The 27,726-nt window shown below is 36.0% G+C and overlaps 1 protein-coding gene across 2 annotated transcripts; it reads left to right on the top strand.

The window, feature by feature from the left end:
• Window positions 1-6: 6 nt before the first annotated feature.
• LOC136830181 (protein Spindly-like) lies at window positions 7-27,726 on the top strand. Of its 2 annotated transcripts, none has more exons than XM_067089445.1 (12): window positions 7-125; window positions 4,237-4,459; window positions 6,532-6,708; window positions 7,709-7,867; window positions 9,191-9,370; window positions 11,116-11,325; window positions 13,361-13,549; window positions 14,817-14,878; window positions 17,286-17,476; window positions 21,472-21,660; window positions 22,139-22,290; window positions 24,801-27,726. In XM_067089445.1, exons 2-12 carry the CDS (start codon window positions 4,301-4,303, stop codon window positions 24,930-24,932), a joined length of 1,800 nt encoding a protein of 599 aa, XP_066945546.1. In that variant the 5' UTR covers window positions 7-125; window positions 4,237-4,300; the 3' UTR covers window positions 24,933-27,726. The 2 variants fall into 2 exon arrangements, with proteins under 2 accessions (XP_066945546.1, XP_066945547.1); XM_067089446.1 differs by lacking the exon at window positions 7-125 and adding an exon at window positions 424-602.

Raw genomic sequence — 27,726 nt, 5'->3', positions numbered from 1 at the left:
AGTATCACGACCTTTGTTTACTTCGGTAGTGAACGCCCGTGAGGAAAGTCCTTCCCGTTAAATTTGAAACCATCTTGAAAATTGTGCTTCTGTTTCACGCTGCTGTGGCTAATAGGAGCTTGGAGGTGAGATAAATATGTGATTTATGTAAATTAATTTAAGCTACGAAGATTTACAACCGTTTATAACCACGTAAATGCAGCCTATAGACCTAATATTGAGGTTAGGAATAGTCCTACAACATGCTTGGCAATCCAAATTCACCGCTCCTTTGTGCGTGTTTTAAGTTTTCTTTCATATTTTCAATCAGTTTTTATCGACAGTTCTGCAAGGAAGTACATTTGCCTTTAAAAATGAGCAGTTTAATCTATCTGCTTGCAGAAGCAGAGATTTACGGTTTTTCTCGAAATTAAACGGGTCCGTAGGCCCGTATCCTAAGACGCGCTTTTGTTGACCTTCCCCCTTTATTCCATTTTGTTGTTTTTTATAATCTCTTGCTTCTGCAAGCAGATAAACTGCTCGTTTTTAATTGTTTTCCATGATTCAATAAGTATTTGGTAAATCTGCGTGCCGAGCTTGACTTTAGCCTACTTCGTATTGCAGTAAGTTTAGACCCCTAAACTGTAGGATTAGCCTACCCTCCGAGGGCTCTGGTTCACACAGTCGTAACGTCTTATTGCCAAAATGTATATAGCCTAGCTTAGGCCATATCTAGGTAGGCCTGCTAATGGTGGAGGCTAGGCTAGGCCTACTGTAGACCCACTGCATGCTAGATTCCCTAGGCCTGATGGACTTAGGCTCACTAAAGAAGGACTCCCAGGGCTTTCTAGTTCACGCAGTCATAAAATCCTAGGTAAAACTGAAGAATCCTACTACCGCAGTCTGTTTCCCATTAGTCGCCGACCTTAGTAGCTATTTACTGTCTTTTCTTTGTTTTTGTTTTACGTTTGTCTTTTTTTGTTTTCATAATTTAGGCTATAGGCCTGTTTACTGTCTTTTGGTTATGTTTGTACATTCATGCCCAAGGAGCTGGTAAGCCTACTGAACACGGCACCTGGATTGCTCATGAACTGGTAGCCTAGTTACAGAACCAGCGGGGCGTGGAAGGCCTAGTAGTCTTCAGTTTTACCAAATCCTACTGCCAAAATACCTATAGCGTAGCTTAGGCTAAGGCTAGATAGGCCTACTAGGCACAAAAGTGAAGGTGGAAGTGCGGACGAGTTGCGAACGCTAGGCATATTTCAAGCCTAGGCCTAAAATCAGATTGAAGATGTAGGCCTAATCAAACAGGGATGCATCCTACCTATCCTGGTACCAGCCTGTGGTAGGCTATCCTAGCTTATTCCTACTTTAAGTAGGCTAGCTGGCCAGAAGATACTGTTTATTAATGTAATCTGTCGACCAAACAATATAGAAAAGTCTTTCGTTTGTGGTTTTACTTTAATCCCCGAGAGGTTGGTGTTAAACGTGGTGTCCTGCGGAGCTTTTCTATGTGCAGACATAAAAGACTAAATTTCTTGCTGTATTTCGGCAAATATTTCAAATTACCTCAACTGAACTGCATCGTATACACCCTTTTCTGTGTTGTTCGTTCAAAAATTTTAATCAATAAACAATATCTCCGTGTGAAGCCTTCCTGAGAATTGTCATGTAATGCAGTACAGGTGAGATAATTTGAGAAATTTACTGTGTATTAGTTTATGTTTTTATGTTCATCACCAAGGGGCTGGTACTAAACAGGGCGAATACTTCACAGGTCGTCGTGTTTAGTACCAGCCTCTCAGGGATGTAAACAAAATCAAAATGAATGGTAAGTTTCCCACCATCTTAGTAAACTGACTGGTTATCTTGTGTTTTATGCTTATTTAACCATGAGAATATTGTTGGTGAAAATTAGTACACAGACTCCACCCTACTTACAAACATTCAATGTACAAACATTCAGAAATACAAACAAATGGGATTGCAAATTCAAATTGTGTTCAGTGCTCCCCTTTACCACCTGCAAGTTCAAATTTTGCTTTGCACACCTATTCTGTGCATACAATACTGTACTGTATAGTATATTGAGTTTTTGGATGAAAAAATTTATAGTACTGTATTGATTTTATATCATACTGTAATTAAATAGGCGTGAAAGTACAGTGTATGTATTTCCTAGTTTTTGCTATTTCAAACAATTATTGTGGGGGAACTCCAGTGGTAAGGTGTGTTTTTGGGTGAGGAAAAGGAAAAATAAAAGTAGGCCTGTTAGTTAGAATGGTAAGAAATTCGTATATTACAAGATAAATAGCTAGAAAAATATGTAGGCACGGGATGGTATTTATTTTTTATCCGGAGCAGTAGCCAAATTACAAAACCAATTATGGTGTGGCAAGGGCAGTTACAGGTATACATCTTTGGGGTGAAGCACCCAACCTAGGCTAACTTTACTAAGGGGGCTACACCCCTAGATACCCCAAACCTAGCTTAACTTGGAAGATTGTAAAATGTAGAGTAAAATACATAGAGATGCATCCAAATCTAACCTAACCTTGTGGATCGGGTACTGCCTGACCAATTGCTTCACCTTCTTGGACTCCTCATAGGTGGGATAGTGCCATCATTGTACTTCATATGGTGCACTGTAGGCATTACTTAAGGTTCTTTGCAGCGTCCCTTCGGCCCACATCTGCAACCCCCTTTATTCCTTTAACCATACCTCTGTTCATATTCTTTTTCTTCCTTTTACACCCTCCCCTGACAGTTGTTTCAACACTTTTTCAGCAATGAATGACCTCATAGGTCCTAGCTCTTAGTCCTTTACCCTAAATTTTATTTTTTATGGTATTAGCCATTGTGATGATTTGATTAAAATAAACTGTATTTGAAATACAGCTTTTTGAAAAGAAAATAATGACAATGGCTGTGAAAAATAAACAAATGTTTTAGGACTCAGATGCTAAATTGTGTATCAGTATTATTCAGAAATAACACTTTTTCGTTAGTAGGCTCTACAAAATATGCAGTCAAATTTGGCTCTGCTGTTATTTTTCTGTAATTTTACTACTTCCCCATAGGGGGTTAGTGCCGTCAGTGCACCTCACGGGGTGCACTGTAGGCATTACTTAAAGTTCTTTGCAGCGTCCCGTGGCCTTTAGTTGCAACCCCTTTCTTCCCTTTTACTGTACCTCCCTTCATATTATCTTTGTTCCATCTTGCTATCCACCCTCTCCTAACAATCATTTCATAGTGCAACTGCGAGGTTTTCCTCCTGCTACACCTTTCAAACCTATCTACTCTCAATTTCCTCTCCAGCGCTGAATGACCTCATAGGTCCCAGTGCTTGGCCTTTAGCCTAAACTCTATATTCCATTCCATTCCTATAATTTTGCTATATAAAATTCATTGTGTATTTGTGAACAGCAGTTGCTGTTCCGTGTATAACTTCCATTGCCACAACTGCCCTAGGATCAGGATGTGAGTGTACAAGTAATCAAGTCTGTGGCTGACTTCTTATGTTATTGGCTCCCATAAAGTATGCAGAATGAAGGTATCTTGGTCCAAGCTTTGGGATGGTATGCAATCCCGATTGCTTGATGTATAATAAAAAAATTGGGGCGCTCACCATCTTGCCACTGGTCACTAGAAAAGTAAGCAGAGTGAAGGTAGCTGTGTCTGATGGCAAGTCTGAATATGGAATTTACTGCATGTAGACCAGCCCTGTGCAACCTATGCAGCCCTCTTCATTGGGGCCCTTTCTCCTAAAAATAAATAAGCCCCGGCCTTCAGCAGGAAAGATTTTATTTTACTAAAATACAAGTAAAAAACAAGATTTGAAAACCGGATAACTCTTATGTTAATGATCCCAGTTAACCAATAATAAGTAATTATTTATGTTTGTACATTATAATAATGTACGGTAGCCTTTCATTTGCTCATCTATAGTAAGGAAAATACTTTTGTTTTGAACAAATCTTATTTTTGTGATCCTAATTTAAATAAAATCAGTAACAAACTAATCATCTATCTTTATCAGTATAATCTCACATAATATGTCTTGATCGTAGTAAATAACATGAAATAGTAAGGTTAGGTGGCCCTCCATACCAACAGAGTTGGCCCTTTGGGAAAATAGGTTGCACACCCTGTTGTAGACTATCCTTCTGAGCCCCTATTAAATTACTGCACTGTACTGTATTTTGGTTGATAGTCACCAAGCCTGCTATGAACTGAATAGAAGCTCTTTGTTTACAGGTGACAAGAAGTGGTAAACCAGTACTGTATACCAAGTCTTCCAGTCACTTCACTAACAACAGTCATGGAAAATACGGACGTTGCCCAGCTCAAACTTCGTCTAGAGGAATCAGAGAGAAATCTTATAACAGCTGCAAAGTATGGCAAGCTTTTGTTAGAAGAAAACCATGAACTTCATGTGAAACTGGAAGAAACAATCAAAGAATATTCCATGAAATTAGAGGTAAATATGTTTTTTTTTTTTTTTTTTTTTTTACCATTATATGTTGCTCTGTTCAGGACTGATATGATTAGCACTTGTATTTTGGTTAAAGGTCCCAGTTCCTAGATCTGTATGACAATAATGGTTAGAACCCACTTAATTCATCTCTGAATGAATTAAGCCTGTATGTTATGTCCTCACTTGTAACAATGTCTAAATACTATCTAAATAATCATGAGAATACTATAGCATAATGAAGATATTGTAATCTTACCTTGTTAACTTCCTGTATTTTTGCTTTTACTTACCAAAAGGACTGACAAATTATCATTTAGGTAAGTCTAATGTTTCATTTTGAAGTTCATGGCCCAGATTCAAAGAACAACAAGGGGGCTATTGAACTCCTTGAACTCATAGAGGCAAAGACACTGAACTTGTAATTGAAAAAGCTAAATATTGGAAAAAGTGGAAGAGAGAGAGAAGGGGGACCTTCCAGTAGAAAGAATGAGGTTGTTTAGGTAGCATTTTTATATGTGGAACTTGAGTGTCTATGGTACTGAATTTAGTATAAACTGTTCGCTGGATATTGGGTATTTTCCGTAGAAAGAATATTTGGGTCTAGATTTTTGTTTTGCTGTTTTCCTTGACAGATCAGACACAGTAGAACTAAACTGTCAGCCGGACATCCTCATTTAGTTGGGGTCTCTAGGTTTCTTTAGGTAATTGTCTTATGCCAGGTCTGGCCTAACTTGCTCTCTTTAATTATTAAATTAAAAGTTGCAGGGGATGCTTGTTAGTTTGGAGGCTGTTCTGGAGGAAACCTCATGATGGTCTACCAGGGTATATTCAGATTTAATACTTTGAGGTCTGAAACTAAAGGTTTTGGAGTGGATTTGTAGAAGTTCCAAGGAAACCAATTGCAATTTGGTTCTCAAAATTCTGTTACCAGAAGCTTAAAGTCCCATTATTGGAGGAAGCAAGAGAATCTTAGAGTAAAATTAGTGGGATGACAAAGGAAACACCTCTGAGGCCAGGTAATTGTATATGAACCAGACAAAAATACACAGCTAGACAAGTTAATGACACTTTTAGTGATTTAGCTGAGAAAGATAGGAAAGAGTAAATGTGAACTAACTGGTGCCGTGACCAAGTTAATGGCTTGGTTAACATTGCATGTGTAGCCTAACTTGGACTTCTTCCAGATAATACTCCATTTGTAATAAAAGATAGTGCAAAGCAAAAGTTCTATATAAAAATTAAGCTGGTAGGTTTGCTTCCAGCCTGCTTTGAACTCAAAGGCCCACAAAAGGTGTTTTAAGGGGAACAGGTGAGGGAGAAAAAAAAAGTTCGAGTTGAAGAAAGGTTTGAGTTGCAGGAATGAGTTGAAGAAATGTTTATATGGACTTGATAGTCAGAAACCTGTTGGATGCCAAATGATTTCTTAATGAGGCCACTTGACATGCAATAGGTGGAAGTCTCATTTATTTAAAACTTTTGCATGTTTGTGAAAAGGCATCAAAGAATTGAGCTGAAGAAAGAAAACTGTAAGTGAAAAACTTTCAGTTGTCTGTAAATTTTGCAGTGACTATGAAAATGGAAGTATACTGTTTAGATGGGATTTTTTTTTGCATTCTGGTGGCTAGTTTACAATTAGAATTAGTGGACAAATAGGACAGTGTAGTACTGTATTAGATTTTAGTCATTTTGATAAAGTGAAATGTTCACATATTTTTATAGTTGGGGTTTTCTTGCTTTTGATACAACTTTGGTACTATTGATCTTTAGGTACTGATGACACACTTAGGAGCCATGGAGAAAAATAAACTTAACTTTTACGTGACTTGAAAGTTTTGGTGTGGCATTAAAAATTTTTTTTTATTTTTTGTGTATGCATGCTTTGTGCTTAGGCATTTTGTGAAGAGTTGTCAGACAACTTACCTGCTGTTATTTAGGGGTTCACCAGTATTAACTGTTTCAGCTTGCTTGTTCATGAGTGGATCACACTTTAGTGTACATTGTGTTATTTTTTTCTTATTTTACTTATATGGGTACTATGGTGAGTGGTATTTTGAAGTGTTTTTATTCTTTTCCAGTCTCTGGAGCAGGAGAAACATGCCATTTCCCTTAAATACGAAACCAAAGTTCAGAATGAACTTGCTCTCAGTAGTGAACTTGATCAGCTTCGCGAGCAGCAGGAGAGTACGGTTAACTCAGAGGTTTCACGTGTCACACAAACCCTCGAGAAGGAAGCACAGAGGTTGAGTAGAAAGGTACTGTATATTTAAGATCTTGAATATTGAATGTGATGTTTCTATCTTGAAATGATTTCTTTCAGCATAAACCCTTCACTCACAAGTACTGTAGCCTAAAAGAACACTGATCCTCAGAGAAGAAGATTTGACAGTTGTTCTGTACAGATCCCCATTTGATTAGCAGATTGATGCATCAGCAAACCCTGTCATCAGTCAAGATGTTCCTCTTCCTTATCCTGAGTAATTACTGTTGGCAGCTGACATCTTGGTTGTTGCTTAACTGTCTAATAGGGAAGGCGAAATGGCATCATTGAAATTGGTAAGGAACTGTGACAACAAAACCCTCTGGAGCAATCACAAATGGAATGATTTTGCAGAAAAAAAAAAGGAAAAGATTGAGTGCAATGATAAGTCTAGAGCCTCTGGCATTAGTTCTTTTCCATTGATGGCCAAAACAAAAGCTGATTGTGCATGGGTAGGGAAGGGGTATGGTACCTTTTAAGGGGCAGAATTACAAATTCACTCTGAAATTATCACTTTGTCTGCACTACAGGCACTGAAGTGATTGGTTTTGTTTAAAAAAATTAAATACCTTCTCTTACCAGGGATACTGTAGATATCTTCATCCCTAACTTGTTGATTGCTTTACTTTTCACCAATAACATGATGAGAGTAAAGCATTTTAACTTAATTTTCTGGCTAAGCTGTATACTAGTAATTACTAAGCCTGAGGCTGAAAAAAATTTGAGATGTACTCTAAATTTTGTTGGTATTGATTAAAGTTTTCTGCCTTATTTGGCAAATCAGATTTTGTAGAATAAACAATCTTCAGTCTTTGGGAATATTGAAATAGCATTCAAAACTCCACTACAGTACTTGTTTAGATGGTTTGTAGATATTTCATAGCAAAATGCTTTGCCACAAGATCTTCAAAGGAAAATGACAGCCTTGCTGCCTGTAAACTGTAAATTGTATTTTTTACTTGAATATTTCATAAAGAAAACATGACTCTCTTTAGGTTACTGTTGTCGAAGAAGCATTGGAAAGAGAGCAGACAGAGAACCAGCAAAACCAAGAGCGCATAGCATTATTAGAAGCACAGCTTAAAGAAGCCCAAGAAAGACTTGACATTTCAATACAAGATCAATCTGCTGATGAAACCTCAGGTGCTTTACAGGTACAGTAGTACTTTAGTATTTATATTTTATGTCACTGGATATAATTCATTTGGGAAAATTAAATGTGCAGGAGAATTATAAAGTACTTTTTAATCTGATTTAGTATTTATATATGAATTTAGATTATACATGTATTACACTGCACTAAATCTTTTTCTCTGATCACTTCTCTTGTAAGTTCTGCGGTGTGACCATAAGGTAGTATAAGTAAATTGCTTCTGAAACCTGCTGATATATTACATGGCTTTCCACTTCCCTCTTTTCTTCATGTAATAATTTTGGCCATCAAGAATTGTGCACCCCATGAATTTTTTGTAATCCTGGTATCCCAGAGTCACTACCTGTTACATTTAGTACACAGTACTGAGTTCACCCCCCACACATTTCCCACAGCATTTGTAAGGCCATTTTCCTGACCACTCTCTCTTTTGCTTCTTTTTCAGTCATCATGAGCTCTGTTTTGCCCACGCTGATTTTCATTCCACTCCTCTCCATTCAACTCTTCCACCTAAACATTTTCCTCAGATACTGCTGTGAATACTAGGTCATTTGCTTACAATAGCTCCTGCTGGCCTCATTTTCCACACTTCTTTGCATCTATTTACAATTCTTATACATCTGCCATTATGTTCACTCTAGATTTTGTGTTATGGTAAGCTAACATCATTAGTATAATGAGTTGCTCTGGTATTTTTAAATGGTGATAATGTAATTATTACTTGGTATATTCTTTTGCTTAAGTCTGATGCCATAAGTAATTATCTACTACTAGGTTTACTGGGAGGTTATGGACCAGACATAGTGACCAGAAGAGAAACTTCAGCAATTTCCTCTTTGTTTTGTTTCAGATTCTTATCAGTAGCCTTATTTGTGTTACTTAGGAGGTTAAATCTACAATGTTGAGTTTGCTTGTCTACTTATTAGTCAGTGTAACTACTAAAAGCTTTCCTTCAAATGCATTTCACAAAAGGACTATGTTGTGCTGTGTATGTTGATGCTATGAAAGAATGTGAAAAGGGAGTCTCAAGGCATTGCTGAGTGCAGGTAGCCTAATATAATAGCAGAATTTAGAAGTTCTACCGCTTCCAGGGTTGCTCTTCCACCACTACATGGTCTCCATTTGTTCTTTTACACTTTTGGTATTCAGAAACCCTTTATGTATGTTTTACTGTCCTGACTGTCTCTTGGAACATGTCATAATTCTGTTGTGTTTATTTCTTACAGTGATAAGAAATTTCACATATTTGCTGTTCATAATTCATGCAGTCTTTGTGGCATATTAAATGTTTTTGTTAATGGAGACACCTGCTTGTGTATTGCAGAGTCAAATTTTGGCATTAGTTTGTGAAAAGCAAGATTTGGAGAGTCAAGTTTCATCACTGAAAGCACAAGTGAAGACAAGCAGTTTGAAATATTCTCAAGCTGAAAAAAATGTTGAGTCACTAAAGAAAGAGGTGGAAGACTTGGAGTGCCAGTCTACTTCTTACTTTAATGCTTTGGAGGTAAGTTTAATTGAAACAGAATTGCTATATTGTTGATTTGCATGTGCAGTTTTTTAAGGATGATAATGTAAACTTGTGTCCTCTTCCCCTCATTTTATGTAAACAGTATTGAATTACCAAATACAGTAGTGTTTAGATAAGAATTAAGTCATCAAAGAATTATAGAAATCTTCAGTGCTCCTGGCATTGCATGGAGCCCCTTTACTTATTACAGCTCAGATTTCATTGTGGTCTTGGCTGCTATTTGATTCATGCCTTTGTTCCAACATTTGTAAATCTTCATCCACTCAGATTACAGTATATATAGATATTGTCTTGGCTGTATTTATGCACTTTGTGTTAAATATTATCATAGAGAAAGAGCACTGGTATTGAATTTGCCCTCTTGGGAAGTTACACTAAATGCTGGATTGGTTGATTAATTTGAAGTTCTTTATCACTGGGGCATCAAAGGTCATTGAATATTACAAATATTGGAAATGTGTAAAAGGGTTGATATATCCTGCTAAGGACTTAAAGAGCTGGTGATACTACTGTCCTCTTGCTAGGAGCCAATGATGAATGGTTAGAATCAAATAGGAAGCACCACACCAGTCCTTGAAGCTGAAGGAAGTGCTCTTGGATCTCCAGAGAAAGGTACAGGTTTTTCTGCAAGCAGGAGGCTAATGGAGTCAAGCTCATCAAAGACTTGTTCCAGAGGAATATACAGTAGTTGTAGAGAGCCTGAACAGTGGCGAGTAGATCCTGCCTTTGGAAGGATTAGTGGATCCAGAAATCTGGAAGGGTATATGGCAACTATGGGTTATGCCCAAGTGGATCTTCTTAAGTGACCCTGGTTCAACATGATCCAGCGGCATGGAAGCTCCACACAGTGCTTATTGTTTGGGACAGGCTTGAAATGTTTGGTTTCTTATATTCAGTCTAATTACACAGTTCCAGTCATGCCAGGATGATGATCATTGAGCCTCTGCAGTTTTAACAGGGTTGGTACCTGGACCCTTTGAAGCTGTTGATGAATCATCACAGGCTCCTGTTGTCGTGTGAAAAGCTCCTGAAGTGAATGCACATGTTTATTTCAATTTTGTTGATATGTCAATGTACTGTACAGTATATTTTTTTATGTTAGCTATCATGCTGGTGTTTATGTGAATCTTAGGATAATGTTTGAGTTTATTTCGTTTGTAGTAAAATGTATTAATTTTTCTATGTTTTCTGTTCATTACTACAGTAAATTTCTCTTATTGATTTTTATGTACACATATATGTTATGGTTTGGCCTTATAATTATATTTTAAATGTTAAAACTTGTACATCTGTTAAGAAACATTGATGCCTTAGTTGCAGCCTAATGTTCTGACTGGGATCTGTTAATCAAACTCACTGAAGTGATTCCTGCATGAAAGGCAGTGGTTTATTCCCAGAGAAATCTAAAATTTTAAAAGTACTTTGTATTTTCATTAGGTATATAGACCAAAGGCCTTTTATAATAATTGCACCTCAACCACTCTGCCTAGTCCTATTTGTCAAAAGGAAAAGTTCTTTGGGATGGCATTTGAGTGGGGTTTCCCATCACTCACCCAATTACCAACTGTTAATTACCTTGTTACCATATTTCAATGACATTCCATCCCATGGTGAGGAGTGCTCATACATGAAAGGCCTGAGCTTGTGTTATTTTTCCTTATAATGTTTTTCTTTTGAATGATGGTTTAAAGAATAATTTCAATGAATTTTTATTATTTCAGCAAAACAAGGAAGAGATCATGGAATTGAAGATGGAAATCGAAGCTCTTAAATATGGAGAAACAGATCCCGGTAAAAAGGGAAATTCACTCTTTGCTGAGGTTGAGGATCAACGACAGGCTGCGGAGAAGCAGTTGCAGGAGTACAAGAGTAGATATAATTTACTGAAAAAGCAATGTGAAGTGAAAACTCAGCAAATAAATAAAATGAAGGTAGGCTGGTATACTTGATATATAGGCCAGCCATTGAGAACCAAGAATTTTGACGAAGTGGTCACCGTTACCAACATGATTATCATGGAACTTTATCTTTATCTATTAGCTTTGCTTCTTTGTTATATTTTGATCTGTTTTAACTTTTAATCGTCATTGTAAACTTTTTTACTCAAGTTTTCCCCGTACGTGGTTAGATGTAGTGGGTTCTGTCCACTTACTCCTGTTTGTGGATTTTCTTCCTGAATGCCCTTCAGATATATTGGCCTATATCTGTCATGTTTTTCCTTGATTCTATAGGTTTTTGCATGGATCTTCAGTCTGCTTCTTCCATATTGACTTTCTTTTCTTTATTTTTGGCAAACTGTTCTTCATCCCTTCTCATGGTATGCCCAAATCATCTCTGACACCTCAGTGTGGTTTTGCCTGCTGGGCACCACATGTTTGGGACTTCCTCATATTTGATATCTGATGGCAGTATTGGCCTTGAATCTTGACATTCTGTTGTCACACATTTCCAAACTTCTAATTTCATTTTCACTGCGCATGATTCCACAGTATAGCATTGTACAGGCTGTTTTTAACCATTCCATTTCATCCAGACTGCAGCTACTGTCTAATTGCTTACTTGATCCTAGCTTCACAGTCTAGTGTGTCACCTCTCTAACGTTCTTCCTCTTTTAAAACCTGCTCAATTACCACAACATGGTTCATCACATCCCTCTCTTCCTCATTTTTGCTTTTAATACGTTTTTTTGCAATCCTGAGTGTCACTTGTGGCAGTACAGTATTAAGGTGACTTTTTCCTTTTACTTTCTTTTTAGTCACCATAAGATTTGTTTACAGTATATTGATTACCTATCCTGTCCTTTCTATTCTGCCTTTTAAACATATCCCTGGCCTTTTCCTCACATTCTGCTGTTAACACTAGGTCATTTAGTATTACAGTATGTATCCTTTAATTTATTTTTTGAAAAATTATAAAAATTCCAGTCAAAGAACTGCAGTTTGTCATTGGACCCTTGATGTTTGACGTATATTTTTTTATATGTATAGGATTAAGGAAAGCAATTTAGCATTTTGGTGATACCAACACCAACTTTTGATCCTAGAAATTATATTTACATGAACAGCTCAAAGAAAAACATCACTACACAAGAACATAGGCAGCGAGAGATAGTGAATATAGGACAGGTAGGAATTGGTGAGGTTTTAAGGAACTTGTACTGCATATTAAATAGACCTTGAATTGTTGTTGGAAAATAGTTGCAGGATTAAAGTTGATTTTAGATAAAATAAAAATTTTTAGCTTCAGTAAGATTTTATTCAGTGCTAGGTGAAAGTCTTTGGAGAAGACAAAGACACTAGGAGAATGCTTGCCCTGCTCATGTCTAGAATGAAGATGGTGAGACTTAGTGCATTGGAATGGGTTAGTTTTATAGATATAGCAAACATTGTCAAAAAAATTTTGAAATCCATTAGGTTATGGAGATAGAATTTGGATATGCTTGCATAGTACAGTATATACTGTATTTGCCTGCACATTAAATACCTTTCTTCCAAAAATAATTCAAGGGAAATATGTATGTACCTTCAATACAATATTGAATTTACCATTACATAGATATCTATTCATGCATATGACTCACCAACTAAAAAGTTTATCAGTTAGACACTTTTATAAACAATCATCCAACACCTTTCCCAAGTAAGCTAAAAGAATTTTTGAATCAAATGTAAGCAGCAGTTCCTCCAGTTCTAGAATTTCCCCAACCCTGGATTATACATATTGTGTGTCATTGCATGTCTGTATATCCAAAAATTATGCAAATACCTCTGGACATCATGAACAATATACAGTAGAACCTATAAGATTTAAAGCAGTTTTATTTTTCTAGAATCTGCTCCACAAAGTTGAGGTGTGCCATATATTCTGTTAGGCCTTACTTACTGGGAAGTAAGCTCATAATCTTGAATACAATTTGTTTATTAAAGACGTATGGATATAATATGTTGATTTATTTTTATCTTGTAGCTACAGCTGGCAAATCTGCTGAGTTTGAGCAGCAATAGAGTTGATAGCGAATACCTTAATCATCTAGAGGAGTCATTAGCTCTTGCTAGAACTCAGTTGGAAGTATTAACAAAAGACTCTGAGAGCCTCAAAGCCAAGGAGAATGAAGCTGTTTCGCCACAGGTTCAACACATTCAGCCTGTACCTGAGGTATGTTCAGCAAATACTAGCTTTGTAGCCAGACAATAATATTTTGGTTTGCAGTACTTTTTTTTGCTGTACACGAAGTTATTGAATCCTGTATCATCATGCAAGAGATGTAGTCGGCTACAAAAATTAATACTCAAACCAAAGTGTGAGTCAGAGGGTTTGTTGAGGTAACCCACTGGTTGTGGTTTTAAGTAATCTCCTTACATTTTTGTATTTGCATATTTAGACGACTGAACTTTGTACTTCTGTATGAAGCATTGCAATCACAACTCTTATTTTATTGTCGTGAAGTTTACGACTTTCAAAGGATTGGGTAAGTATGGCCAGAATGTTGAGAACTTTTTTGAAATTTACAGGTTTGGTCAAGTTGATGTTTAATAATAGTAATATTTTCAACTGTATAACCAGGTAAGTGGAAGGAATCCATGGTGTTAAAATACATGGTTTGCAAGATCGCGTCATATTATTATTATTATTAGTATTAGTATTATTGCCATGATTATGCATTCTTAAAGAATAAGCAAAAGAGGTAATTATCCTGCTAAGAAGGTTTCAAAGAATGGAATTAGAAAAAAGAGAACAGAATAAAAAGAATACACAGCTAATAATGATTTAAGTTTATAAAAATGAACAAGTGAACACAATATATACATACATAAACAGTGTTGCCAGTACTTTGGAGTAGCATTGTACCCTCTGTGGGACTGTTTATCAGCATTCATAATTTGTCAGGTTAAATTACCCCAAACCTTGTTGTGAAGGTGATAAAAGACCTCTGGTTTTGGACGGTGCAGCATTGTATAGTCTTGGAAGAAAACAGTTGCCGACACTGCAAAATGAGTAACAGAAGTTCCATTTGGAAATATAACTTTAAGGGTAGTCAAACATTATATCTCCTGATGATTGTCAGATTGATTTTTACAGCCCTCTGGAAAGAGGACCAATCTCTTTGAGTACATACAATGTGAAGATAAAGATTACAAGAGATTGTTGATACCCAGTTAGAACACTATTCCAGCATAGTAATACAAAATATCTAAAGCTTTTATGTATCGTCTTTACAATTATAGAAAGACTTGCAGAGAGTTCTAAGTTTTCTAGCAGCATGAAGTAGTACATTTTCTGTGTTATGAAGAAGACAAAGTTAACACCAAATGTTATCAAAATATATTTTATATGGGTTACATTGCATAAATAGTTTATGTATTTTTTGTTTGCACTTATAATAATACTGAAATATTAATTTACCATTTTTTATTTTTTTTAGGTTGCACCCACAGATGATGAACACATGACTTCATTTTTTAAGAATTTGTATGCAAAGAGCCAGTAAGTAACTTTATTCCTTTTTAATAAGCTATATTTCCTGACATATCTAATAGCTTATTCATTATTATTATAACCACTACCATATAGGGTGATACCACTTAACAGTTGATGGTACCATAGGTTCTTTGCGACACCTTTTTGGTCCCAGATACTTTGCTTTCTGCCCTTTTCTTCCTCCTTAGTCATCCAGTTTCTTCACTTCACCGTGTTCCAATCTTTACCTCTCATTTAAGGTTCTACAAGTAACCTTTTGAGCAAGCCTTATGAGAGAAGAAATAAAAACACTGAATTTGTTAACCTCTTATTGTATAACACAAGTGTTTTTACATGTTTTTGTTTGTAACACAGAAAATAGGGTCTACATTTAACCTCCATTGAATTATAGACATGAAAATGATTGCTGATTTTGCCCTCGGTGAATAGATACATTAATGTGTTGTGCACACACATAGCCTAATCATTTTTCAGTTTCCATGTTTTTATTTTAAGCTGTTTTTTTTTTTTTTTTTTTTTTTTTTCTCAAACTGTGATTTCTGTTCGTAGTAGTCTGTGTTGTTAGGTGTGACTTTGCCTTGTGTAACAGTCCAGAAGAATTCCAATATGCCATCTTTTGGTTTTTCTCTCCACAGCTGTATCTTCTGTCATATTCACAGATTCAGCTGACATGTCCTGGTAGGCCTCTTCTTGCTAATGTGCCCACTGAGTATGGCACTTCTGTCATTGTCTGTAAATGCCTTTCTCAAAATTTCATTCTCCTTACTCCCTCCTTTTGATGTTGCAACATTCATTGTGTTCTCATTTGCTGAACTGGTTCATTGTAGATTTTAGTTTCCCTGGGTGTTCTCCACACTCCCTCCCTATTTAAAGTCAGCTGGAAGGGTTCACAGTCTTGGCGTGTATGGAGGACCTTGCTGCACTTAAGTAGCCATATCTTGTGTTAGTGTAGTGCTTTGGCACTAGGTAATGGTAGGCTTATCAATCCAAAGATAGCAAAATGCACTTATTGACATACTTCTAGGAAGGAGCATTTGTTAGATAGTGCTTGTTTGCTTGACATTGAAGGTGAAGATTTGTCTCAGGGCCTTGAAGAATTAATGACAGGAACTTGCCTTTCTTTTTTGTAAAAGTTACAGGACCATACAAAATAAAATTGAAGCTATCCCCACTAACAATAGTTAATGAAAAAAATCCAAAGATCCTATAGAGCAGTTAAAAAGATAGAAAGGTGTGTAGGTCAACAGGTTAGAACCAAAGCTGCATTTTCACCAGAGGAGAATATTGATGATACTGTAGTATTGTCATCATTGTCATCACTTATACTGTATATCATATCTACTGCTTAAAAGTTAAGATGAGAATTGTTATCTGTACTTTCTTTTGTAATGGGCACTTTTTTCTGTTTTCCCATCTGATCATGGATTTTGTGTAACCTTTCTCAGTGTTTTCTTGGCTCTAATGTGGTTCTTTATCCTTTTGCTACATGCCTACTACTTATTTGAACAACTGCTTCTGTCCCCCATCTCATCAAATGCACAACCCACCTTAGTTGATTTTTCATCCTTTGGGCACCACATGTCTTGGCCTCTTCCTCATTTCTAATATGATCTTCACAGTGTAAGCCAACCATGATCTGTTAGTGACTCATTATTACCCATAAAATCCATATCTTCAGTATATGGTAAGTTTTTTGGGACAGTGAAAATGATGATAGCATGTTAAAACAAATGAAGCGTCTTATATGTGATTGACCAGTTTGAGTTATAATCTATTTAAGACCAGGTTTAGTTAAGAAAAATGTTTTGACTAGCCCTATTAATTAAGAATGTTAACTCACTTAGTGGTAGGGTCAGCCTGTTTCTTAATAACAATAATAATTACCAGTAGTCTAACAGTTTAACCACTCCTAAGCTGTTGCTACTTTTTCTTACTTCCATCCCAAGTCCTGCTTCACAATTCCGAGTGTCCATAAGGTAATATGTCTGTTTTATTTCTTCTAAGACCTCTCCTCTCACCACATTATAGTCCTCCTCCTCCTCCTCCACATCATCATCATTTGGTCTTAAACATTTTAAGTAGTTTTGAGCAACTCTAATGACATTTGATATATTGGATACATATTGTTAATGGATTTGAAATTTATGATCAGAAATCAAAACAGAGGAAGGGCTTTTCTTGGTACTGTAGCCACCATGAGCTTTTTTTACTCTCAGTTACCCTGTTCAGGGCATTTTGAGAAAAAAAGTTAAGTGCAAAACAGTTTGATGTAAAATTGTGGAAAGTTGTGGTATATTGATTGTGGCACACCTCAAGCTTTGAGATTTTGTGGTTATCTCCCAGTTTATGGCAAATAAATGTTGCAGCTAAAATATAGTCATTTTTATGTTACAGTATATTCATTATTTTACAGAAAGAAAGTGGAAGAGCTTGAGGAAGCTCTCAGAGGTGCTCAGTTTAATAAAGTGGCCTTGAGCGATCGGATCCTTCAGTTGCAGCGGAAGCTTCGTCAATCAGAGGCAACCAGAGATGCCACTAATTCAAAATTGATCACTTTGCAAGTTAAACTGGATGAATTAGCTGCCAAGAAAGGGGAGACTGTCTGTAAGTTTGTAAACATGTGGCATTTTCGTGAATTTTATTTTCTGGGTTATCCAGTATTATTGATAGGATGTATGTTTTAACAGTAAGATTTGTCTTAATTGATAAGACCTCTTAGCTATTCATTGGAGGAATGAGTAGAGCGTTCGGCCAGCACGCTGTTGGCCCAGCGTTCAACTCTCTGAGTGGCCAGTGAAGAATTAGAGGAATTTATTTCTGGTGATAGAAATTCATTTCTCGTCATAATGTGGTTCGGATTCCACAATAAGCTATAGGTCCTGTTGCTAGGAAACCAGTTGGTTCTTAGCCACGTAAAATAAATCTAATCCTTTGGGCCAGCCCTAGGAGAGCTGTTAACCAGCTCAGTGGTCTGGTTAAACTAAGATATACTTAACTTTGTATAAGATCTCCTAAAATGGGATTTTCTCTAAGTGTTATATTGTTTGTCATAACTGTATAGCCTGTAGGAATGGATCATATTCTTTGCTATGAAAAATTTTAAATTATTCACTCTGCACTTATATACGTATTCATCGTCACCATTAGTGTCTTTTTGCAGTATCTTTCTCCTCTTTCCATTCTCCTCTGTCCTGTGCTCTTTTTGTCTGAATTCCCATCAGGTGTAGGTCTTCATCCCTCCTTTCTCCATGATTTCCTTGGAATAAAATATGTAATTTGCTAGTCTCTTACAGGCTGTGGCTTGTTCAAGGTAAATAGGTAGTAGCTAAATCATTCAACATTTTTATTCTTGGCATGAAGATTCCCTGTGGATGGTTATCCTTTTGTGTATATTTTTATATTTTTTTTAAGAGAAAAGGCCAGTGGGACAGGTAGTGTAATGCCCTTTCCTAGCCTCGACCTTATTATTATTATTATTATTATTATTATTATTGGGGGTCTTGATCAGTGCTGAATTGTGATTGGCTGCCTGGGGCAGGTCATCTCGGGAGGAGCCTTCTCTCCTCCCATGTTGATGTTCGGGGCTCGTCTTATTATTATTGTTATTGTTATTCTTATTATTATTATTATTATTATTATTATTATTATTATTATTATTATTATTATTATTATTATTATTATTTGAATGAGTCCATTTTATAGGTGTACCTTCCTTTCCAGCAGAGATACGACAGATGGCAAAATTTAAAGGTTCTTCCTGTCTTCTATAATTATTGGCCTATATCACCCCCTACTTCCCCCACCCTCCACCAGGGGAGACGCAGGTACAAACTCTAGTTGACAGACAGTATCCTTCTGTCGCCCATGTAATTAACTAGTGCTTCAGGATAGCAAAATTGATCTCTGATCATTTTTGGTTGCTGATTTATGATTTGTTTTGGGGTTTCTTTTGGATTAGGGTGGTAATAGCAAGCAAACTTGCAAGGTAAGTGACTTGTGTACAGTGCAAGGGTGTTGACCATGATCTGGACAACTGGTGCGACGTTTGTAAGGTCTGGAATGAAAGTGATATGCTTACTTAATTTGAATATCATAAGAGGAGGGAGACTGACAGGCTGAAGAAGCAACAAAAGTATGATTTTGCTAGGTATGATGTTGCTAAGATTGTTCCTGGTACGAGTGAGATACACAAGTTAAGTTCTTCCCCTTCCCTTTCTGTGTCTTTCTGTCAGGCTTCTCCTTCAGTTTATCATTTTCCCAATCCGTTGCAAGCTTCCCTTTCGACTCAGGATAGCAGGATGAACAGATTAGTGGCAGAATTAACTAGAGCTAATAGTGCTATGTAACAATTAGTAGGAATAAGAGCATTTTATCCCTGTTACCCTCCCTCAGAGCTCATTTCATTGTGGGTAAGTCCCCTGTGGAAGTAGGGACAATGCCCCCACTCCTGTAAGATGTTACTGCTGACATGTCCAGTTATGCTTCCTCTGAGTTAGTTGCTGCTGGGAATTGCAGTATGTTTAGGAGTGGTATGGATCTGTGCAAGATTAGAGATTTCTGAGGACAAGAATATTCATGAAGTTCTTATACGCTTTCAGCTGGGACAACCTAGGTCACCTGTATGCCCTTTGTGCTGGAACTTAGACGTTGTGCTTAAATTTATCTCTTCAGCACCTTTCAAATTGCTAGAGGCATCTAAGCAGTTTAAATACAATCCTTGTTGTTTAGAGTAAGCTTCTCCAGAAACAAGGCGATTGTATCTTTCTTACCCACGTTTAGGGCAAAAAATGATACTGGGTTTAAACCCGTACCCCGCTCTGTAAGTATTCCCAGTCTTGAATCTTGATGCTCTTGTTTACACAGAAAGAGCTCTTGAGGTTTATTTTTGTAGAACTAAAAACATTCATGGGAATGTTTAAAATTTGGTTTGTATTAGAAAGTTTTGTTTTGTGAGGTCCCTAGTTAAAGATGTACACTCCAATTTGGACCCTGATTTTACGACTTCTTTGAATGTCAATTTGCATGATGTGCATGCAGTGGCTACATCGCTTAATTTCTGGAAAACCTTTCTTTATCTAAAGTTATTGAAGCTGCCCAATGGAAGTGTAATTCAGTTTTTGCATTGCATTACTTTAGGGTTATTGCAATATGATTCTTGCAGAGCTTTAGCACCCCTAGTTTGCACAGGGTAAGTATGGTCCTGAATCAAAATAGTAATAGCTTGCTTTTCTTTTTTACTAGTTAGAAATCTGGTCAAGCTATGGGAAGCTTGGAGGTACACAGTGTGTTTAGAGGAGGGTACCTTCATATCCATAGGTATTTGTAGCTTGTTGGGTATCCGTTGTTGCTTTGCAGAGTCATGGCAGAGGAACCCTTACCCACCTTACTGCATGCAGTTGAAGGTGGCATGCTCCATGAGACTTATAGTAACTTGTAATTAGGATCTCACCCTGATGTATGATTCACTGTAGCAGCTGTAAGAGCCTATGGATTTGTTTACGTCAGGTAAGCAAACCTTATTGGATATATTTAATTACTGTGGAGTAAGGGCTGGCCCTTAGTAGGATAGCTGAATGTACTTTGCCTACCTCCTCATTAATGTGAGAATTGGCTATATAATGGAGAGTTTAAGATTCATTTAAAAAATATGAACACTTAATTTATATTGACCTTTCCTTCCTCCCTCATTCACAATTTTTAGCAAGGTATTGTATGTCAGCTAGGGTTTATGCCTATAAGTCCCCCCGGTGGAGGGTGGGAGAAGTAGGCAGATATAGACCAGTAATTATAGAAAAATGGAGAACCTTTAGAATTTGTTATCTGTTGTACCTCAGCTGGTGCAGGAGGTAAAGGCTATGTAATGGAGTGGTAAGTATTTGACAAATCTTAAATTATTATGCATTTTGTTGGACAAATGGTAGTTTGTATGCAATTAAACTTATATTGGGCTTTCTCAGCTTGTGTAAGTTTCATCGTTTCAGCAGGTAAATTATAAAGGAGCTGACCGAAGTTCAATTATTATCCTGTTTCAGTAGTCCTCACTACCATTCACAAAGGGTGAATGGTTGGGGTAATAAATACACTTCAGTCATCGCTATACGTTACCTGCTGAAACAAAGAAACTTATATGCCAAGTTGAGAAGTTGCAGCATGCTCAGAGACATACAGTAAACTACCATTCTTTTCAATGAAGTGTCTCAAAGAGAGTCTTCTTTCAAAATATTATTATTATTATTATTATTATTATTATTATTATTATTATTATTATTGTTGTTATTATTATTATTATTATTATTATTATTATTATTATTGTTGTTGTTGTTAGTGCAAGCTAAGCTGTAACTACAAACCCTTAAGACCCCAGTAAGGAGAGTAGCCCAGTACAGAAAAAGTAACTGGGTAGTAAAGAATAAATCGTGAAAGCGAAATAACAAAGTAAAATATGATAAATAAATGACAGAGTAAAATAAAAAAGATAAACTCGTGAGAAACAAAAATATAAAAACGAAGGAAGAGAAGAGCGTATTTGAGCTTTAGAGCTTACATTGAAATGCTTTTTTAGCCAATTTATTCAAAAAAGTTTTTCATCTCATTCACAGCTAATGCCTCCAAAAGAGTTAAGCAAGTAACTGAGAAGATACCAGGTTTTGAAAACCTGAAAAATGACATTGTCATGAAGGATACAGGAAGCGAAGTGGATCCAAGACCTCCACTGCTGGAAAAGCAGATTGCAAGTACTAACCCTTTACCTGAAGATACTCTAAAGAGAAAGGATGACTTTAGTGCAGGTAAAAGCAAGTCAGTTTTTGTGAAGAAGTAAAATGGTTTTCCTAGTTGAAAGGTTTGGAAAGCTAACAGAAATAAAACATCAAGGACAGTAGATTCTTGGTGGTGAAGTACACATTTAAATAATATTGAAGATTTATAGGATAATTATATAACAAGTTACAGTAATAGGGAATGGAATTCATTTTGCATGGATAAATGTGGGGAGTAATTTTAGATTTATAAATTTCTTTAGTAATTTTAAGCTTCTCAATATCTTCCAGAAATCTCCTTATAAGTGAATCTTAGAAAGATCACATAAGAAGATTTATTGCAATTTCAAACTGAGGGATAATTGTTATAATTTTATAGAGAAAGGGTTAATTGTTATAATTTTATAGAGAAACCAGGTGTTGCAATAGTTTGATTTCCATTTTCTCTACATTTTATGCTTTTCAGGGAGCATTAATTGCTGACTGTGCTAAATATTTCATTTTGCAGATATTGAAGATAAGCATGAGATGGATAAGCCAGAAGTAATGCAAGATGATCAGGAGAATTCATCCATCATGTGTAGTTACGATCAAAAAAAGAAAGCCAAGAAGTCTGTTCGTATGACTGAAACAGTAGTTGTTCAAGAAGTTGATGGAGAGGTAAGTTTAGCTGAAAAAGGTAATGGTGAATTGGTTTCATTGTGACATTCTCCCTAAAGTAATGGAGGTAGTGAGAACTGGAGTTATTTTGCCAGTAACTGAGTATGAATAAGTGCATAAAAATGTTTGTCAGTTTAGTTTATGAGTGTATATAGATTGAGGAACCTAACTATTGATGTGGAAAATATGAAAATAGTAGCTTGCCACCTCACTGCTGTAGTAGTCTCCTTAGATGTGAAGTGGGTAGATTGCATTACAGTATGCATTGCCCACAATAGCCTAACTAATATTAAAGTTCCCAGCTGTAATGCTCTGTATCTGTTATGGTCTTCACACCTGACTTTTTGACTCACTTTTCCCCTCCAGTTTTGCTTCTTGTGACATGATCAGCTGTAGAAAGTTTGGGGGGGTTTCCATATTTAACATGAGTTGTTCCCCATTTAATACGTATTCCCTTAGTGTATGGGGGACACAGTTAGAACAAGCCACAGACTTCATCAGAGTAGGCTAGTTTGATTTTTGGTCAGTGCAGATAGTCTAGGTGGTGTCCTCTTTTGTGAACAGGTCAAAATGAACAGCTCAGGATGTTGCTATAAGTTGACAATCCATGAAAAGGATATCTTTATCCTCAACTACATCAAACCTCAGAATATTTGAAAGAGGATCATCTGTATGAAGATAAAGAGGATTTGTAGACTAGTCCCGAGGTGGTCATTAGCACTAATGTGATGCAACATGAATTTTGGGGACAATTCATATATCTTGTAAGAATTTTTAATTTTGTAAACAACTCAAATTATAATAAAGGAGTTGTTAAAGAATGACAAGATTTCAAGAATTAGGTGTATCAGAAGAATTTGAGGTAAATATTGATGTCTATCAAGGTTTGTCATTGAGCCCCTCTGAAGTTACTAAGGAGTGCAGAAAAGTGGCTCTTGGGAGCTATTTTATAATGGCCTAGTGCTAGCAGCACAAGAATCTGAGGAACAGTTGGTGGAAATGTTTAAAAGGTGGACTGGAATGGAGAGAAAAGGACTATCAATCAAAGTAAGTAAAACAGACCTTATGGTGACTGGAAAAGAATGCAAAGGAAATAATACAGTTAGGAAAATAACTGTGTGGTTGTTGTGTGAGAAGATGTTGGGGTGAACTCTTTACTGTGTACTGAAGGCAACTGATGGTGTCACAAGAGGTGCTCAGAATTACAAATTATACATGGGATAAGAGATTTTCTATGCCTGAAATGTATTAGAAGAGCAACCGGGACACAAAACTTAGATTTTATGTACTTTAGGCTGTCAAGCTAAGCATTGTGCTTTTTTGGCCATTCAGTGTTCAAGACAGTGAAAAGAGGGAGTTAGCGTGGTTCACTGACAAGATAAAAAGATCCAGGAAATAAAGGAGATAACATACAAGGATCTGAAGCTGGACTTGAAGATAACCAGAGAGGTTGGACTGCAATATTGAAAAAAAGAAGCAGGATTAGAGGTAAAAGTACAAGGCTAAAAAGTGGGTGCAGCTACGGGTCAAAGTGAAGCTTCAAACACTCTTTAGTAACACCTTCAGTTCATCACATTAAGTGCACTGTCAGCACTAACCTCCATTGGGGAAGAGGGCAGAGGTGTGATAAATGGGGAAATCTTAAGAGGTATAACATTTTTGTTACCTTGGGGACACACTGGACTATGACAGAAGTAAGAATGAGTAGCTGCAGCATAGATGGAATGAGAGATTGCTGGACTAGTAAATAAAAATGTCCCATGAGCAGAGAGAACAAGGTACATAGGGCTTGTACTACTCTGTGCAACTGAAACATGGTCACTGAACTGAAAAATGGTGGTGGTTTTGAAAGGTTTGACCATAGACTGTTTAGAGATATGGTCAGAGTACAGTGGGAAGATCATAATATGAACGAAAAGTTTGGTGGAGAGATGCATTTAGAAGATTGAAAAAGATTGATATGGTTTGGACATGTGATGAGAAGAATGAGGTACAGTTGGTCAGAAAAGCAGTAGGTATGGAAGTAGTAGGTTGGAGACCTTTAGGAAGGCCCAGGAAATGAACATCTAGGCCTTATGGGTATTAATGTATGAAGAGCACAGAACAGGGAAGATTAGAGGGACATGTCTGGCCCGTCAAGAGAAAACTGATGAAAGAATGTTTATGATGCTAAAAGAAAATAAAATGCATACAGATTTTTATTTATAATGAGTGCCCTTTCAGACCTTTTAAAGTTATGATTCCTTCATAGGTTAAAAATTTAGGATGCTCCTGAACAACAGTGCTGTGATATGGTTCAGATATCAATTCCTTTGTAAACTTTGGTTACTGAATCTTGCATCTGCATTTTGTTGTTTGCCACCTTTTATGCACATCTTGACATTTTTGGTCTTTTTATGCTAGAACTACCTCTCAGGTCACAACCATTTCTGATCTAAATACTGCTGGAGATGTTTTTTCAAATTTCAGTCTCTTGTTAAATTACTATAACATTTTGATATAATTTTCAGGTTCAGGAAGCTCACCTGAAGAAAGATGGAGAAGTAAAACCCCCCCAGAGGACTAAGGTTTTGAGAAAAATGGATGCTCCACTGGTGAAGGTATCAAGAGGAGGACAAGAAAATGAATGCAAACAGCAATAATATTTTGAATTTCTCTTTATTCTTTTGTTTTAAATTTTGTATATGACTGAATTTTATTTTCTCGATTTTATTTTTTAAGTGTTTTTCATACTTTCCTTTTACTTTTAGTTTATTCTCATTTAACCTACCTTTTTATTCCTTCACTTTTCAATATGTAAACCTTTTATTATCTTGAAAATAACTTGAAACAGTCAAAACTTCACTTAAATTAAGAATACTTTGGATCCTCTGTGCTTTTAAGTTGATTTTTCTTTCGTTGCAATAACATAAATGTTAAAATATTGAACACTGGAACTTGTTCATTCCATAACTGTTTAAATCTAGAATGTACATAGTATGATAATTTTATATATTTTCTCTATATAAGTATTGCATGTTTAAAAAAGTTACATAAATATGATTATAAACACATGTACATATACAGTATACAAAGATGCATCATGGATAACCAGTTATGTAGCAGTCTGTCCTGAAACAATTGGTATTCATGATTCATAATGTTTCTTCAAAGCATCCCTTTTTCAAGTCAAACAGTATTTAGATGGGTACATGTTGAAAATGTATATGGAAATATTATTTTAAAATATATTCAGTGGAAATGAAGTACTGATTCTATTCAAGACTTGTTTTCTTAGTTTGATAAAAAATAAACTGCTATCTTAACTTATCAGCAAGGCAGCTAAGGATAGTAGTCTGTTTTTATTCTACTGGGAAAACCAGCTTTGAATAAAGACTGGTTTATTTCCATTCAGTATATTTTAACTTTGTAATTTTTGTGATACAGATAATTACTGTAGTTCCTTATCAGTCTGTATCAGGACAGAAATCTGTATTGCAAAAATTACAAAGCTCAAATATATCATGTGGAGATAAACCACTGTCTCTATTCAAGGCTGGTGTTCTTGGTTAGATAAAAATATACTTGTTATCCATAGCTCCTTTGGTGAGGAGGTAAGGATAGCATAGTGTTTATTTTCTTCCAACTAAGAAAAACAGCCTGAATAGAGACAATGCTTTATTTCCATTGAATATATTTTAAAATAACATTTGAATATACATCTTCAACATGCACTCTTAAAGCTCTTTCTCCACTGTTACTGATTTTCTTTTAATTTTTGCTTTCTTGAATGCCTTCTAGTTTAAAGTTCAATCTTTATAATATTACTATATATAATATTAACTGAAATTTGTGCAATATTTAGCACCTATTGAAAATTAGTGGCTTAATATTTTTACTATCAGCCTGTGTATTTTAGACGCAGATGTAGGTGCACTTATTATTTTGGTTTGGTACAGCATTTAATGTGGTTTTTCGTCTCAAATGTTTGCGCTGAGAATTTCATTGTCACCCTCTCACAATCAAGTACAAGTTGGTAACTGTGCCATTATCACAAAGATGTATAAAAAATTACTGAGTTCTTCCTGAGACGTACTTTTCAAAGTAGCAAAATAAAATGAATGGTGCACTGAAATTATTAATCTTTCAAAGCTTGGATTCATTGGTTCATCATTGTAATAAAGTTGTCAGTGAATATTGCAAGGCAGGTCATGTAAGACAGTTTGCATTTTCAGGTCCTCATAAGTTTCCTAACTAGCAGTCTAATCCCATAAAAAAGCTTTATATCAAATACTAATGATGATATTAATAGTCACACTCATGGTAATTACTGTAGTTTCTTGACAGTAGTACTTGTTGCAGGGAACAGTTTGTCCCTGCATGCCCCAACACTGCAAATAATCCTGCTTTGTCACTTTTTTTAATGAATTGTGTCACTAGGGGTTGATAAATTAAGCATACCATTTTAAATTAGAGTATCTTTAAAGACCAATGCAGTAGTGCAACTAGTGTTCCAGTCATATAGCATATCAGAAATAACAAGAAATTTTTCCTGTGTAACAGATTTGGGCCAGACCTGTAAGAGCTAAATAAATTAGTGGTATGGTTAAATGAAATGATAAAGACAATATTAATAGTAATAAATACAACTTTCCTTCCTAGGAACTACGTGGCTATCTGTTAACTAAGTATTTTATGGAGTATCACTTCCTTTTATGAATGTCACAATTTTGAAACGGGGGGATGATTAATATGTGTAGCATGAATGCAGAAAACTTTTTTTTTTTTTTTTTTTTTTTTTTGCATTACTGAGTTTTGGAAGGTATGTAGCATTAGTTGTAAGAGTCCCTTGCTTCAAATGATGATGTATTTTGAGGAATAAATAAATTGTTTATTCAGTCAAGGACAGACTACTGAAAAGGTTTACGCAATATTACCTTCATGCACTCATTCATTTTGTGATGTTATGTCAAACACAGTATAGATGTGTCTCAGTTTCAGTGTTACTGTTTGAAACCATTTAGAATCTGTGAGAGAGAGAGAGACCATTTTCCACATGGAAGCAACAGTTCTCTCAGCATGTGCTTACCATGAGTTTTATATTTAAACAGTGTTCAGTATGAAACCTTTAGACCTCCTCTTAGTGGGTTAGTTCATGCTGAAGTGAAAAAAGTCGTGGTTCAAAACACTTATCTCTTCTTCCTCATTTGTTTATATATAATATATATATATAGTGTATCCATATGGTCATGGCTGCATCTAGCATAACTATTTAAACTTCCTTCAAGCTCATGTTGTCATGAAGCACATCCCTTACTGCTGATACCTGCTACTTGGTCCCTACATGCAGTAACCTAGGTTACTGTTGTTTGCTTAGAGGTTAATAATAGTTTTTGAAACTTAATTTTTAATTTTTAAATCCACTTAGTATAACAGCAATATATTTTTATTTTTTAA

The sequence above is a fragment of the Macrobrachium rosenbergii genome, chromosome 46 (genome assembly GCF_040412425.1).
Source record: "Macrobrachium rosenbergii isolate ZJJX-2024 chromosome 46, ASM4041242v1, whole genome shotgun sequence".
NCBI lineage: Eukaryota > Metazoa > Arthropoda > Malacostraca > Decapoda > Palaemonidae > Macrobrachium > Macrobrachium rosenbergii.
This window is presented reverse-complemented; position numbering and strand designations above follow the sequence as displayed.